This window comes from Salvelinus sp. IW2-2015, unplaced genomic scaffold (genome assembly GCF_002910315.2).
Source record: "Salvelinus sp. IW2-2015 unplaced genomic scaffold, ASM291031v2 Un_scaffold4431, whole genome shotgun sequence".
NCBI classification, from domain to species: Eukaryota; Metazoa; Chordata; class Actinopteri; order Salmoniformes; family Salmonidae; genus Salvelinus; species Salvelinus sp. IW2-2015.
In genome coordinates, this window is record NW_019945701.1 from 18,931 (window position 1) to 34,309 (window position 15,379).

At 43.6% G+C, this 15,379-nt stretch overlaps 1 protein-coding gene and 2 long non-coding RNA genes across 5 annotated transcripts; 2 read left to right on the forward strand and 1 right to left on the reverse strand.

Moving 5' to 3' along the window:
* Positions 1–3,143: 3,143 nt before the first annotated feature.
* Positions 3,144–5,619, forward strand: LOC112077280 (uncharacterized). Of its 3 annotated transcripts, XR_011478099.1 has the most exons (3): positions 3,180–3,385; positions 3,656–4,000; positions 5,189–5,619. It is a non-coding gene; the product is annotated as an uncharacterized lncRNA (long non-coding RNA). The 3 variants fall into 3 exon arrangements; XR_002895389.2 differs by lacking the exon at positions 5,189–5,619 and having other exon boundaries at positions 3,144–3,385; positions 3,656–4,559; XR_011478098.1 differs by lacking the exon at positions 5,189–5,619 and having other exon boundaries at positions 3,144–3,385; positions 3,725–4,559.
* Positions 4,412–6,793, reverse strand: LOC112077281 (uncharacterized). Its single transcript, XR_002895390.1, has 2 exons — positions 6,620–6,793; positions 4,412–4,719 (listed from the first exon to the last, which is right to left on the reverse strand). It is a non-coding gene; the product is annotated as an uncharacterized lncRNA (long non-coding RNA).
* A 113-nt stretch (positions 6,794–6,906) lies between these two features.
* Positions 6,907–14,683, forward strand: LOC112077279 (C-Jun-amino-terminal kinase-interacting protein 4). The gene is made up of 14 exons (XM_070441632.1): positions 6,907–7,063; positions 9,417–9,798; positions 9,953–10,147; positions 10,290–10,410; positions 10,889–10,959; positions 11,132–11,193; positions 11,352–11,418; positions 11,512–11,687; positions 11,956–12,206; positions 12,539–12,596; positions 12,848–13,000; positions 13,117–13,156; positions 13,275–13,402; positions 14,628–14,683. Exons 2-14 carry the CDS (start codon positions 9,700–9,702, stop codon positions 14,668–14,670), a joined length of 1,464 nt encoding a protein of 487 aa, XP_070297733.1. The 5' UTR covers positions 6,907–7,063; positions 9,417–9,699; the 3' UTR covers positions 14,671–14,683.
* The last annotated feature ends 696 nt before the right edge of the window (positions 14,684–15,379 follow it).

A 15,379-nucleotide genomic window follows, 5' to 3' on the forward strand; every position in this document is an offset into this window, starting at 1 on the left:
CAGATCTCAGCGTAGAACGGCCTAGTAAGTTTTGTATTAGAGGTTTCACTGAGTGGACATACCCACCTCAGTGGGTTCTCGTGTGCTTTAATGATCCTGACAGGGATCATGCGCCACAGTGGCCAGTGTAGATTATTGAGAGTCTTTGGATGGAACATACCACGGGCCGTGTTTAGTATTCCTGATACTTGGATAGCAACCTCAAGAGGCCACAGTGTGTTTATGATTTACCTGACCTGGAATATCCCCACAGGCCAGTGTTTAGATTCCGACCATGGACTAAACCCCCACACAAGGCCAGTGTGTAGATTCTGACCTGGACAATTACACACCAGGCCCAGTGTTAGATTCTGACTGGCGAATCATCAGATATCCCGACCGGCGTGTTAGATTCTGGGACAGGGTGGAAATATAATGCAGGTTCCTCTGGCACAAGTGCACGCAGGATGTGTTGTTAGATATATAGAATGCATGGATCTCTAGTTTTACCCTGTTTTCTCTAGTGCATGTTGGTCATGTCGTATCAGAATTCTGACTGGCACCACTCATCCAGGTGCCGGGCATAGGCCGTGTTAAGATTGTCTTCCTGACACATTGTGTAGAGGATCACGTGAGCAGAGTATCCAGGTGATGAGGATGTACGTCTTAACGTACTTAGGGACATTTAATTCCTCTGCAGTCAGCAGGTAATCTAGGTCCTATCCTTTGTGTAGATGCTGTGTATGGCTCTCATTTGATGATAGACTTCGTTGATTTATAATCAGAGGTTCGCAAGTGTTAGGAGGTTTCTCTGCGCCGTAGTGGCATTATGAAGAACTATTAAAGAGTCTCTTAGAATGTTTAGAGTGGCTGACTGTACACTTGTCCTTTAAAGTTCACTGCTAGCGAGACTGCCTCAGTCGGCTCTTTGTCATGTTTGCTGACTGTTGTGATGCCATACTCAATAGGCCTCCGAGGCTGTTGGTCGTAGTCTTTTACACTAGGACTAAGTGGCTATCCTCTGTGCTGGCTAGTTGTCGATAGGTCATACGCATCGGCACATCAATATGGCTCACACTAGGCTAGTAAGTTAAGGCAATATTCGATGAACATTCCTCGCGACCAATACATACACCAGGCCAGTTTTTTAGGAATTTAATGACGAATAGAGACAATACACCCTCGAACTCGCAGTTTTGTGAAGGTATGTAAGGGTATCTAGCAATGTAAACATAATCTGTGTAACGGGTTAATCAGCTCTAGGCTATGAATGTTATTGTTTCATGTCATTGTCGTAATCACTATACAGGCAGTTACAGCTGATGCTCAAGTTTGGTTTTAAGCTGCTCTAAGTTAGATTTATATTGATTACCGATTGATGCGAACATTGTAAGTGGTCATTATTTAGATGGAGTCAGTAAGTTGTTATCTCATACAGTTCTCTGTGTAGTTTTTACTCTTGTGTTAATAACGCTCGCTCTCGCAAGGACGTTGTTGTTGGCAGGTGGTTGGGATCATCTCTATCTGTTGTGGTGTTTGTTGTTGCATGTGCTATCGAAGTTATTTCTATGTTTGGCCTATATGGTTTCTTCCAAGAGAAGGTTGGTTTTTACTAGATCAGATATTGATTTACTTCTGTATGTGGGTAATATCAGCACAAGTATTATAACGGTGGACTTGTCTTCTGCTAAGTTTCAGTTGGGTTTTGAATTGGTGGGCTCAGGATATAGTTTCCTGTGGTCATTTGTTGTGGTTTGTTTCTCACTCGGACTAGTTAGGTAAGTGGTGCTAATGAGATTTGTCTCCAGTCATTGGTTATATGTATTAGTTCTGTTGTGCACATGTTTTATTGTAGGCTTTATTAAATATCGTTAGAAGCTAGAAACTACGGCTGCGTCTTGCGTCCATCTTGCTACATTCTTGGACGCTCTAACTTTTGGAGGACGAAGAGGAGGAAGGCCTGCGTTACAGTTATTTTGTTTCATTCAGGAGTGGTGACAACTCAAAGACTTGGGGTGAAAAGGCAGGAGTAGACTATCAACGACTTGTAAAGAGCAGAATCAACAACCTCTGGGTCATCAAGACAGTTGCTTTGTGAGAACYTGTTAACCATAGAAAGGTMTTAACCCATGTTCACAGTAACCATTGTTATGTAAGGCTGAAAAGTATCAGTGGTCAGGCCTTGGCCCCAAGTCAGAGCAGGACCGTCGATGCCATGGCCCAGTGAGACACAGGTGCTGGTCCGTGGAGATAGAATCATACAAGTCTGAGCCCTTTGGGTAAACACTGGGGGAAATCTCAGGTGGAAACATGGCATTATTATATGTGCTCCATGGTTTCAMATCAACATTGGCACATTTCTGGGAATGTCAGTTTGTTCGTAAATAGTCGTACTAGCTACCGTGTCAGGAAACCCCTCCGTTACACAAGCAGTTAATTGAGTCAACGTGTGAGTACATCTGTCTGTCTGTGGTAGGGATGTCTTCTGGTCTTCAGACAGACGGGAGCCTCATTCTGTGGCCTGGGAAGAGGATCATCCTGGGTTCTTACTGACACATATAGGTAATACGGCTGAACCTCCGTGACCTCTCCATCTGTGTCACAGGTCTGCATTGGCCAATAACAACATTCAGGCCGTTTATTTTTCCTGACCGTAGCAAACCGCAAGAAGCAGTACACTGAAAAGCATATTCCATACAGTTAAAAACAGTACTACTGTACTTATAAAGTCTCATTGCCTCAGGGTCAAAATAAGCAGCTATAAACCTAAAAATATGGTGGAAATAAGGTGTGGAAAAAAGAGTTCTGAGGCTTTTTATGAACATACTCAAATTCACCATTGCTAATGTGATTTATTTTCAATAGAATAGTGCAGAAAGGGCACTTAAAGAGAGTAAGTGATATTGGAAACAAGGAGAGGAAAACCTTTTAAGAACTAGAAAAAACTAACTCTAGGTCTACCCAAACAATGCCTTGGTGGGACCCAACCCAAACCTTCAGAGAGAGAGCGAGGGAACGAGGGAGAGAAAAAGGAAGGGGTCCTAGATAAATACCAGTTAATGGSTCATYATGAGGCTTAARGACAGACGAGACCTTCCTACTGAATACAGAGAACAGCAGAAACAAACAAATGATAACAACAATCATAACAACTGCGTCCGCCTCCGTCTTTGTAGGCGTCACATGAGAAAGGTGACAAGCAATGAGTCGTCTGCTCCCATTTCTTTAGAATCTCCCCACAGAGAAAGCCAACACAGTTTGGCCTTTACTGAAGATGACAAAACCCATACATTTGGGCTCTTCAGTAATCGAATGATTTTCATGAATGTAAAGGACGTCCACAGACCAACATTTTACACACCAACCAATGTGCTATTTGGTCCAATATTGATAGGAAGCCACTGAGGTGAGTATTTATTTTCACTCAAATTAAATAGTTTTCTTTCTCTTTAAAAGCAGTGTTTTTTTTTCTCTCTTTATTTAATGCTTGAGTTAAAGCTGTAGAGTCATATGATATTGATTAGGGACTTCTAAAGCCTGATTTAAACACTGTAAAGACAAATACGTCTATATGAAGATATCCTGAAGCAATAAAGAAAAAAAATCCTTGGTTTGTTACTGGTTGTTGTCACTGATCAATTTGATTATATTGCATCACGATCATATCATTCAATAGGAAAAACTATACTGCAGACGAGATGAACACCTCCATCCATGTGCTTTAACTGACTACTTTGTGGCCCAGGACTGGACACAAGACTGGACACGAGACTGGACACAAGACTGGACACGAGACTGGACACGAGACTGGACACAAGACTGGACACGAGACTGGACACAAGACTGGACACGAGACTGGACACAAGACTGGACACAGGACACAAAGCCAAGAGCAACAAAGCAAAGAGAAACATACAAAAGGAGTAACAGAGATATGTACAGAAGCTACTATCGGAGTACGAAAGAGACATCTAAAAGATAACAACAAAGATGGACACCCTGGATCCCTCTGCTCTCCCAGGTGCCACCACCGCCGTGACCTATGACTCCAAATCAGAGATGGTGACCCTACCAGGAGGGGTTGTCTCCGTGGCAGGCATCACCGTGATAACCGGGGGCGCTGAACTGTCCTGTGGCTCCTGCATGCTAGCCTTTGGTGTTTGGGGCACTCTGATTGGCCTAAGCGTGGTTACCCTGGGAATCTGGGACCAATCAGTGCAGGTCGGGGGCCGGACCTCGCACCTCCTGGGGCTMGGATTGGTGGTTCTGGCTATCAGTTTTGGGGTTGTGGGCAGTGTGGTGGGCTTTCGCTTCCTGACGAAGAGAAGGAGAGAGATAACGAGGGAGGATGGGAAGGTGGTGCTCATAGGGGAGAGAGGGAGGAGTGTTATAAAAACTGTGACTGTGTAAAAATGAAAAAAAGAGAGAGGAATATGTTTTCAAGTCATGATTATTGCACATAGTCACACTTTAGTATTTAGTGGAAGAACAGTCATGTTTTATATGTATGTTATGAATTTGTTTCACACCATAAAAATGTATTTTGGTTGAGTAATTTTAAGATAAAATATTTGACAATCTCTGGCTCCATGTGTAAACGCCAATTCTTTCCCCTCTTGTTCTGGTGTCACATAAATAGACCTTTATCTCTCTCTCTCTTTTCCCTCCTCTTCATCTTTCTCAATCTCCCTCTTCAATCTGGGTGGAATGCAACAGGAAAGGTTGACGATMAGAGGTTTCCTGTGGAAAACAAAACACAATTTTCTATGTGATGCAAGTAGTTTAAAAGATGAATTTTCACATGGTCATTGCATGTCACTCTTCARTCCTTGAGTCAGACAGGCCCACCGTCTGTAAAACATTGCATAACATTTCCATTATAAAATCAAATCAAAGTTTATTGGTCGCATATACAGATTTGCAGATGTTATCGCAGGTGCAGCGAAATGCTTGTGTTTCTAGCTCCAACCGTTTAGTAATACCTAGCAATAATAATCCTAGAAGAAAAATATATATACTGTACATGATTAGAATACACTATATACAGTACCAGTCAAAAGTTTGGACACACCTACTCATTCCAGAGTTTTACTTTATTTTTACATTGTAGAATAATAGTGAAGACATCAAAACTATGAAAAAAACGCATATGGACTCATGTAGTAACCAAACAAGTGTTAAACAAATCAAAATATATTTTATATTTCAGATTCTTCAAAGTTGCCATCCTTTGCCTTGGTGACAGCTTTGCACACCTGTCCTCCAATTGAAGCTCAACAGAAGTTGGGTGATACAACAGGACAACGACCCAAAACACAGAAGTAAATCAACAACAGAATGGCTTCAACAGAAGAAAATACGCCRTCTGGAGTGGCCCAGTCAGAGTCCTGACCTCAACCCGATTGAGATGCTGTGGCATGAGCTCGAGCGGTTCACACCAGACACCCCAAGAATATTGCTGAACTGAAACAATTTTGTAAAGAGGAATGGTCCAAAATTCCTCCTGCAGGTCTGATACACAACTACAGAAAACGTTTGGTTGAGGTTATTGCTGCCAAAGGAGGGTCAACCAGTTATTAAATCAAAGGGTTCACATACTTTTCCACCCTGCACTGTGAATGTTTACACGGTGTGTTCAATAAAGACATGAAAACGTATAATTGTTTGTGTGTTATTAGTTTAAGCAGACTGTGTTTGTGTATTGTTGTGACTTAGATGAAGATCAGATCAAATTTTATGACCAATTTATGCAGAAGTCCAGGTAATTCCAAAAGGTTCACATACTTTTTCTTGCCACTGAGTGTACAAAACACTGAGTGCGCTCTTTCATGACATAGCTTTCACCTGGATTCACCTGGTCAGTCTATGACCCCTTATTGATGTCACCTGTTAAATCCACTTCATGTCTCAATTGTCTCAAGGCTTAAAAATCCTTCTATAACCTGTCTCCTCCCATTCATCTAGACTGACTGGATTGTGCATGCGTGCCATTCAGAGGGTAAATGGGCAAGACAAAAGATTGAAGTGCCTTTGAATGGGGTATGGTAGTAGGTGCCACACGCACCGGTTTGAGTGTGTCAAGAATTGCAACGCTTAACAGTTTCCTGTGTGTATCAAGCATGGTCCACCACCCAAAGGACATGCAGCCAACTTAACACAAATGTGAGAAGCATTGGAGTCAACATGGGCCAGCATCCCTGTGYAATGCTTTTAACACTTTAGAGCCCATGATCGATGAATTGAGGCTGTTCTGAGGGCAAAAGGGGGTGCAYCTCAATAGTAGGAAGATGTTCCTAATGTTTTGTACAGGAGACAAAGACAGATGTGTGTTTGCCTCCATCTGCTGGAGAATGTACTGTACTCAWTTTTCATGACCTTGCTAGCAATACTCAAAACTAGTTTCATTTTCTATAGTTCATGCGAAGGCTTATGAATTGCCTAAGAGTACTGAGTTTCACTGACACATTTCCTTCACTTCCCCAAACCATTTGTTATTACAGTAGTCACTCATGTTACGCAAAAAGGAAACTTTTCCTGCAATTTCAGCGCATAGTCAGCAGGATTTTCTGTAAAAAAACACAACTGGATCTGGTTAATATACAGTAGCCTATGGAATAACTGCCTAGAGGAAATTGGATACCTGGTCACGTTTTTGCAAACATCTGCTGGTCTTCTGCAGTGTTCAGTTGTTCACATAGTTATACTGTACTTGATTAACCGCTGGGAAAAACAGTCAATGAAAAAAGGGGTGAAAGGTCATATTATGTGAAACGTTTAGACAGGTATTAGAGAAGGTCACCTGACAACGCTTCAACGTTCCCCTCATCACGTGTCATTGTTCACGTTAGGAACTTTTTTTTACTCACAAGACCCGCCTTTTTTACACGGCCGTTGGACACTGAGAACAGCCTATCACTCCGATAGGCCAGAATAGGAATTCGGTCAACTTGAGTCTAAATTAAACCACACCCCCTTCTTCAAACTCGCTGTAGGAGTAATTGATATCTTCTTCAAAGTGAACGACTGGAATATTACCCGTTTCAACAAATGATATACAAGTTGTGGGAACTAAAGAGACTCAAAGGTGAGTTAACATATAAAAAGACAGAGTGAACGTTTTGGTTCAGTTCTCCGAACTACAGTAGGCCAAATGAAATGAAGGTGATCTCGTAAAATCTATAAGTTGACTGTTGTCAGTCAATGGTTTATTTATACCGCAAACGTCATCATGTTATTGCACTTCAGGCCGGCTAGATCGAGTTGGTGTTTAATGCTTAGGCTGCATCGTCGATTATTCTTTGGACAGCCGTGTGTTCCTGTCATTCAATATCGTGTGTGTGTGTGTGTGTGTGTGCGCGCGCGTGCGTGCGTGCGTGCGTGCGCGTATTTGTAGTACTACAGTACCCAGCAATACGAACGACCTATTCAGCAACAGGTGGTAAATGTTTGTACAGTCTGAATCGTCTTGGAGGACAGACTGCCTAATAATCTGACTGTTACTTTATTTTAWTTTTTTWATTTTATTTCACCTATATTTAACCGGGTAGGCTGGTTGAGAACAAGTTATCATTTACAACTGCGACCTGGCCAAGATAAAGCAAAGCAGTGCCACACAAACAAAAACACAGAGTTACACATGGAATAAACAAACATAGAGTCAATAATACAATAGAAAAATCTATATACAATGTGTGCAAATGAGGTAGGATAAGGGAGGTAAGGCAATAAATAGGCCATCGTGGCGAAATAATTACAATATAGCAATTAAATACTGGAGTGATAGATGTGCACAAGATGAGTGTGCAAGTAGAGATACTAGGGTGCAAAGGAGCAAAATAAATAACAGTATGGGGATAAGGTAGTTGGATGGGCTATTTACAGATGAGCTAGGTGCAGTGATCTGTGAGCTGCTCTGACAGCTGGTGCTTAAAGCTAGTGAGGGAGATATGAGTCTCCAGCTTCAGTGATTTTTGCAATTCGTTCCAGTCATTGGCAGCAGAGAACTGGAAGAAAAGGTGGCCAAACGAGGAATTGGCTTTGGGGATGACCAGTGAAATATACCTGCTGGAGCGCATGCTACGGGTGGGTGCTGCTATGGTGACCAGTGAGCTGAGATAAGGCGGGGCTTTACCTAGCAATGACTTATAGATGACCTGGAGTCAGTGGGTTTGGCGACGAATATGAAGCGAGGGCCAACCAACGAGAGCATACAGGTCGCAGTGGTGGGTAGTATATGGGGCTTTGGTGACAAAACGGATGGCACTGTGATAGACTGCATCCAGTTTGTTGAGTAGGGTATTGGAGGCTATTTTGTAAATGACATCGCCGAAGTCGAGGATCGGTAGGATAGTCAGTTTTACGGCGGTATGTTTGGCAGCATGAGTAAAGGAGGCTTTGTTGCGAAATAGGAAGCCGATTCTAGATTTCATTTTGGATTGGAGTTGCTTAATGTGAGTCTGGAAGGAGAGTTTACAGTCTATCCAGACACCAAGGTATTTGTAGTTGTCCACATATTCTAAGTCAGAACCGTCCAGAGTAGTGATGCTGGACGGGCGGGCAGGTGTGGGCAGCGATCGGTTGAAGAGCATGCATTTAGTTTTACTTGTATTTAAGAGCATTTGGAGGCCACGGAAGGAGAGTTGTATGGCATTGAAGCTCGTCTGGAGGTTAGTTAACACAGTGTCCAAAGAAGGGCCAGAAGTATACAGAATGGTGTCATCTGCGTAGAGGTGGATCAGAGAATCACCAGCAGCAGCAGAATCACCACTTTAAAATAACAATGAACAAGAAATCAACCTCGTCAGTGATATACATATCCAGGGACAAGGCTTGCCAGACGTTGGTCGAGGTTACTTGGGATCCACTGCCTGTAGGTGTGAGGCCTAGACCAGGGTAGTGGGTACTGTCATGTGTTTTGATCCCCAGTTAAGAGCCTGGTGGTGGCAGGAGGAGGGATCTGTGAGGAGGACAGGTACGCCTGCTAGGGCAAATCAGGGTGGGAAACACGCAAAGTCATGTGTGAGAATTAAAAGGAGTAGGCTTACTAACCGTGCATGGCGTCATTTTGCTTACTAATGCTAAATGTTAAGTCATTCCTATTCTGTATACTGCCAGGTCACTTGTCTAAAGGCACAACCTGTTATTGGAGAGAGCAACAGACATATGTAAAAGTAGACAAGACTCATAGTGTGAATAAAGTAACTAACTCGATACACACTGTAGCACTTCTATGTTTAGAGTTCCCATTCTAGCCCTCACAGTGAGAGACAGGAAACAGAACAGAAAGAGAAACAGATGATGGTGTTTTTTACTTCTAAAAATAGTCATGTAGTATGTACCTGCAAGCCTATATTTCCTCAAATGAAGAAATAAAAAAAACTAACATTTCCACTGACATTGTAGAAATGATTATGATTGTTTTTTTCTCTCTCTTTCAGAATGGGCACCAACCTCCCCCCTGACATCAGTTACATCTACAGCTAGAGCAGAGGAAGAGTCATTAAGGGGAATAGGGGGGTCATTTACTGTAGAAATGGAGGAAGGACCATGTACAGTAGAGAGATGGATGAAATGGGAGTAGACATGAGTGTGAGAGGTCTAGATAAACTAGGTGGGTAGGTATTTATATATGAGGAAGAAGTGTATTGACAGACACACAGTTCATATACTCATATCAGCTGAGACCAATTAACTTATAGACAGAGAGGGAGATAGAGAGGGATGGAGTGTGGAGAGAGTATCCTGTGTGGGTCTGGGGAGCTGGATCTGGACCCTGATATTGTGAGTGAAGAGGCCGGTAAACTGTACTCAGAACTACAGGTAAACACACATCACATCCACCTCTCAACTGCTTTCTGTTCTATCGCCCCTTTCCTGCCTCTCTCTCTCCTAGCTGGTTAATTCCTCTGTCTCTTCTCCATCACCACCCACACTCATCTGATGCTACCCCCCCATCCCTCTTTCCCRGCTACAGGCAGTGATAGAGACCCATGGCGTAGGGGTTGTGGAGTCCCTGGTGCCCATCCTTGTATGGGTCCTGGAGGGCCTGGCCAGCTGCAGAGCCCAGCTCAGAGAGAGGGAGGAGGAGGCCGAGAGAGAGAAAGGAGAGCGAGATGAGCTGTTGGAGAGATACCAGAGTGAGAAACTACTGAGGAGAGAGAGCCAAGAGGTGAGAGGGGATGGAAGTGTTTATGYTTTATATTTTTTTTAATGCAAATGTGATATGGGGTCAGGGTTTGAGGTCGATTCCTTTTCAACTCAGTTTCATATAGTTTAATTCATTTTAATAAATGTTTGTTTTTTGCATTTAGCGGTATCTGGAGTTGGATGACCAGATTGAGCAGGAGCGGAGGACGATGAGGGGAAGAGAGAAYGAGAGAGAGAGGAGGGAAAAAGAACTGGAGAAAAAGGCCAGAGAGCAGGCTGACCAATGTGAGTGTCTGACTGGGTCTGGGTGTCCATCGCTTCCTCCCTCTATCACCCCCCTCTATCTCTCAATTTCAATTCAAAGGGCTTTATTGGCATGGGAAACATATGTTAACATTGCCAAAGCAAGTGAAATAGATAATTAACAAAAGTGAAGTATACAATCAGAAATGAACAGTAAACATTACACTCACAGAAGTTTCAAAAGAATAAAGACATTTCAAATGTTCTATTATCACTATGTACAGTGTTGTAACAATCAATCTCTATCTATTTCTCTCTCTCTTTATGCTTACCCTCTTCATGTCCGTGTAGATTATTTTATATTCACTTCCTTCATTCATATCATTTGTGTTACAAACTGAGGATGTTTGATAAGACCATGGCAAGTAGGCTACGGCAGAATCACACTGGGACCCTGGTCATTGAGACATACTGTACTATATGTGATGTTAATTGCTACTGTGTGTTGTTTCTGTGACAGTGGTGGCCTTGGAGGAGCAGAGGGCTGGACTGGGCAGAGAGTTGAACACACTGAAGCACACTCACAACAAGGTCAGACGACAGCATGTTTAGACTGACGAGGCTGTTTGGGACTCAACGTCTGTGTACTCTTCTATCAGTAACAGCTGCTGTCCATCATTGGAAATGTATTTTATTATCCCCGCTGTCCTTCCCTTTTGTCCTTTTTCTCTCTCCATTCTCTCACTCTCTCGCTGTCTCTCAGTTGGTGGTCAGTTATAAGGATCTGCTGGAGAGGAAAAGGGATATAGAGGGATCTCCACTAAGGTTAGCCAACACTCAATTCAGTTAATATGACTACAACAACATGGAACGGTATGCAGTCTTTCCATTCTAAAGATATCTCTCTCACTGTGGTACATTCATTTGATGGTTTCTGATTTTCACTGCATTATGATGTCACAATGGGCCCTGTCTGTCTTTAGTAACCATGTGCGCTCCAAGAATTCACAATCTACCGACCAGTCAGAATCCTGTGTTAGCGGGCAGGAGGTACGTTCTCTAGATTTGATAACCTCTGTTCTGTCTTGTAGCAGTAGTATTTTTCTACGGAAGTTGTCCTTACCGACTCCTCCCCTTTTCCAGCTAACTGATCAAAGGCCAGAAACACCTCCTAATTCTGTCCTGTTGGAAGAACCGGTAACCAAGGACGATATGGTGATTGACATTGTTGTAAAGCCAGACAGAGATGCGTCCTTCATCAATGACATCATAAGCTCCACCCCTGAGCTGGTGAAGTTTCATGGCCTTATGAAGGCCAGGTATGTCCTGTATGTGTGCACTTACAGTGCAAGATGAACTGGACTGYCTTTATTGCATTACCATGAAAGCTTTTCTTTTACACATTCATAACCATAAACCAACTCAGCCACAACTAGTTCACTGTAAATCAGACYACTTCCCTTCACAGGTCTGTCATGGTTCAGAAAGACTRTTGATTGGACATCTCCCCAACACACACTTTACTGTTGGACAAACTGACACTCACTGCCCCCTCCCAACCTTTTCTCTGTTACCCATGTTCCCTAGCACCCCGGTCCGAGCAGACGCCAAAGAGCCAATCAGAGACAAGACCAGCATGGGGGAAGAAATTAATGAGGTGGCGGAGAAGGAAGGAGAGAAGGAGGAGAAAAAAGAGGAAGGAGCGAAGCAGGAGATGGAGGATGAGGATATGGATAGTCTGGAATGGGAGCTGAGGAACACAGAGTCTGTGTTCTCAGAGCTGTCAGAGCTGAGTCAGGAATACATAGAGAGTGTGGACCAGGGGCCCAGTGTCAGAGGTACGGCCATTAGGCAAGGGCACACCTACGCCCCCTGTTTGRAGTGAAACACTGCACTGGTTGTTCACATAAGATGAAACGTATGCCCTTTGCTCTCTTAACACATACAACCTCATTTTACAGCCAGAGGAAGGCTAGGGGGAAAGAGCTGAGGGGGTATCTTAGGCAGTGCTGGGCAGTAGGCACTAGTTAGACTGGATTGAAGTGTCAATGTCATGAGATCTGGCGTGAGCAATTACAAGCTAGTTGTTCTGAAAAGGGTTGACTTAGGGTTAAGGTATGGGTTAATGCTATTTGTGGTGAGAACTGTTTGTTTCTTCTTGTCTGTGCAGGCAGCACRGACCAGTTTGAGGAGATTCTTTCTCAGTATGAGGACCTGAAACACACCCAGTAAGTCCCCGCGTTTATCCCACCGTTATTATTACCCTACTATGACTAGTCCTGTGTGACTAACTCTGTGTGTAGGGGGCTTACCATTCACTATMRCTCTGTTTCATTTAGATACGTTGACAGAGTGCACATTGGGCCTGAAGTAAAACGGAGTACAATGGGTCCTTTGTTTACTGTATTTATTCACTTTTGCATTCTCTCTCTTATTAATTTTCTCTCACTCTTACATTGTCTCCCTCTACCTCTCCCAGTGAGTTAGTGAATGCAGCCCGGAAAGCACTGATCTCTCGTGTGGAGGAGCTGACCAATGAGAGGTCAGCTCTTAAGGTGGAGGTGACTTCCTGCCAGGAGACTGTCACCCGATTGGAGGGAAGGATGAAGGAGATGGAGGAGGAAACCAAGAGGTACACAACTCTAGTATCAGGTCGTTGATGGTTGGCAGAATGAGACAAAGGTATAAAAACAATATTTGTTCATGTGGTGTGATTCATTGATTGCGTGTGTTTCTGCTTTAATGTAGACTTCGGAAAGAACTGGAAGCAAATCAATCAGATGATGATGTAAGAGGGCTTTCTTTGTGTTGTCTCTTTATTTTCTGCTAATAGATGTTGTCATTTTTTTTCATTTCTCTAATGGACTTGATGTACTCTAACTAGAATGTTAATCTGTTACCCATAGTCCTCCCTGCCCATATCGCTGCGTCGGTTCTCTCGTTCGGAGATGTCCCGTGTTGTCATGGAGAAGAACCAGTATAAGGAGCGTTTGTTTGAGCTGCAGGAGGCTGTGAGACGCAGTCAGACCATTCGGTAACCATACCTGCCTGTCTCCCCCATAGAAGTAGACTGACAGGAGGCTGTAAAAAAAAAGAGAGAGACCGAGGGAGATGAAGAGGTGTGTCAGATGTAGGTCGGACAGATTGTTTTATCGATGAGCCTGTGCTGATGTTTCATCGTCGCATGGCATATCAGTTAGAGATAGCATGAGCGAAGGGGCTGTGTAGACGCACGCTCTCTCAAGAATGACTATTTGGAAAGAGGAGGTGAAGATATGTTATCTCAAAACACAGCCATCTCTATGGATTCTAACAGCATGTACGATAGGGACATTGTAGCATCAGCTATAGTACGTTGTATGGAAGGAGAAATATTCATGTCATATAACAACGTATAGTCGAGTTGCTGTGATTCTCTTCGAAACCGCTTTGTCATATGATCGGATGCTGTGTTAAATGTTGAGGAGATATAGACGCACTGGAGGATCAGGGTTTTCTAGAGAGACACTGTGCGCCCGACAGTAAGGGTGATAAATGCATTTAGCACGCAAACTACCGATTTCGGTGGAATTCACTAGTGATACATTTTCTCGCAGTTGTGCTCAGGATCTATGATGGATAGCTTGTATGAACTGAAGTGAAGGCTCGTTGAGATCCTGTCGGAGGTAGAGACAGGCTTGGAGGTGAATATAAGCCCAGATTTGCTGCCTGTTCTCTCTTGTCTGCGGCAGTTTGGTGTGAGATAGGTAAAGATACGCATTCTGGCACGAAGATGGTAGGGTATGATGGAGACCACAACAGGCTGAGAGCACAAAGTCATAGTAGATATGATTCGAGGTGAGTGCTCGGTAGAGCATACCTGGGCCTGTCTCCATAGAAGTAGACTGCCAGGAGGCTGTAAGGACGCAGTCAGACCATTCGGTAACCATACATGCCTGTCTCCCATAGAAGTAATGACTGACAGAGGCTGTGAGGCAGTCAGACATTCGGCCCATACTGCTGTCTCCCCATAGAAGTAGACTGACAGGGGCTGTAAGACGCAGTCAGCACATTCGGTAACCATACTGCTGCTCCCCCATAGAAGTAGATCAGACAGGCCGGCTGGTGAGGACGCGAGTGACGCGAGTGGTGTAAGCCGCAGTAGAGCCTGTAACTCCCCCATAGAAGTAGACTGACAGGAGGTTTCATAGTCTTGTAGAAAGGGCAAGAAGCGAATAACTCATTTCTCTCCATCTCACATCAGTCATCTTTTTTTTCAGGGCCACCAAGAAGAGAGGGATCACTGAGAGAGAGAGAGACTAGTGTGTGGGAGAAGGTGAGAGCGAGGGAGTGAAGAATCAGGAAGGAAATACAACTTTTTAATTAGGCAATTTATTGCAGTAAAGAAGTCCACAGATGCTTTTAACCACTTTCTCCACTTTAAACCTTGAGCTGCTACAGGACACAACCACACATATTTGTCCTGGGCTGGCTCTGAACCCTGACTTAACATTTAGCTAATAGCTGTTCATATTACTGTGGCTACACAGTCTATAGCCCAAGCACATGACCAGAGTGCCTATGGGAAAGTTATGTGTAAGAGTTATTGTATTCATGTGAGGTGTGCAGAGTTTTGGTCAATTGCAGTCAAATTAACCATTAACCGTCTCTCGTGTCCATTCAAGATTCAACCGTTTGTTTGGCTGAACAAGAACCCCTTGGTTCGCTGCTGTCTAGCGCTGACCTTGGACGTCCCCGTCCCTCACTCACTCACAATGGGGTCTCCAGGCAATTGGCTGGTCAGTACGACTAGACAGAGTACGTTGAATATTGTTGAATGGGATTAATGTTGTGGAGCTTCTTTCCAACTGCTCAAAGTGCTTTACATTGTAAGGTGTGAAGTGAAATATTTATCTCGTTCTCATCTACTCATAACATAGTGGTTACAGTTTCGTTTGATACTATCATCTAAGAGTATATGGCTTTATTTAATACCACATATCCTCAACCGACGTGCTTCTGCTTCTTGCCG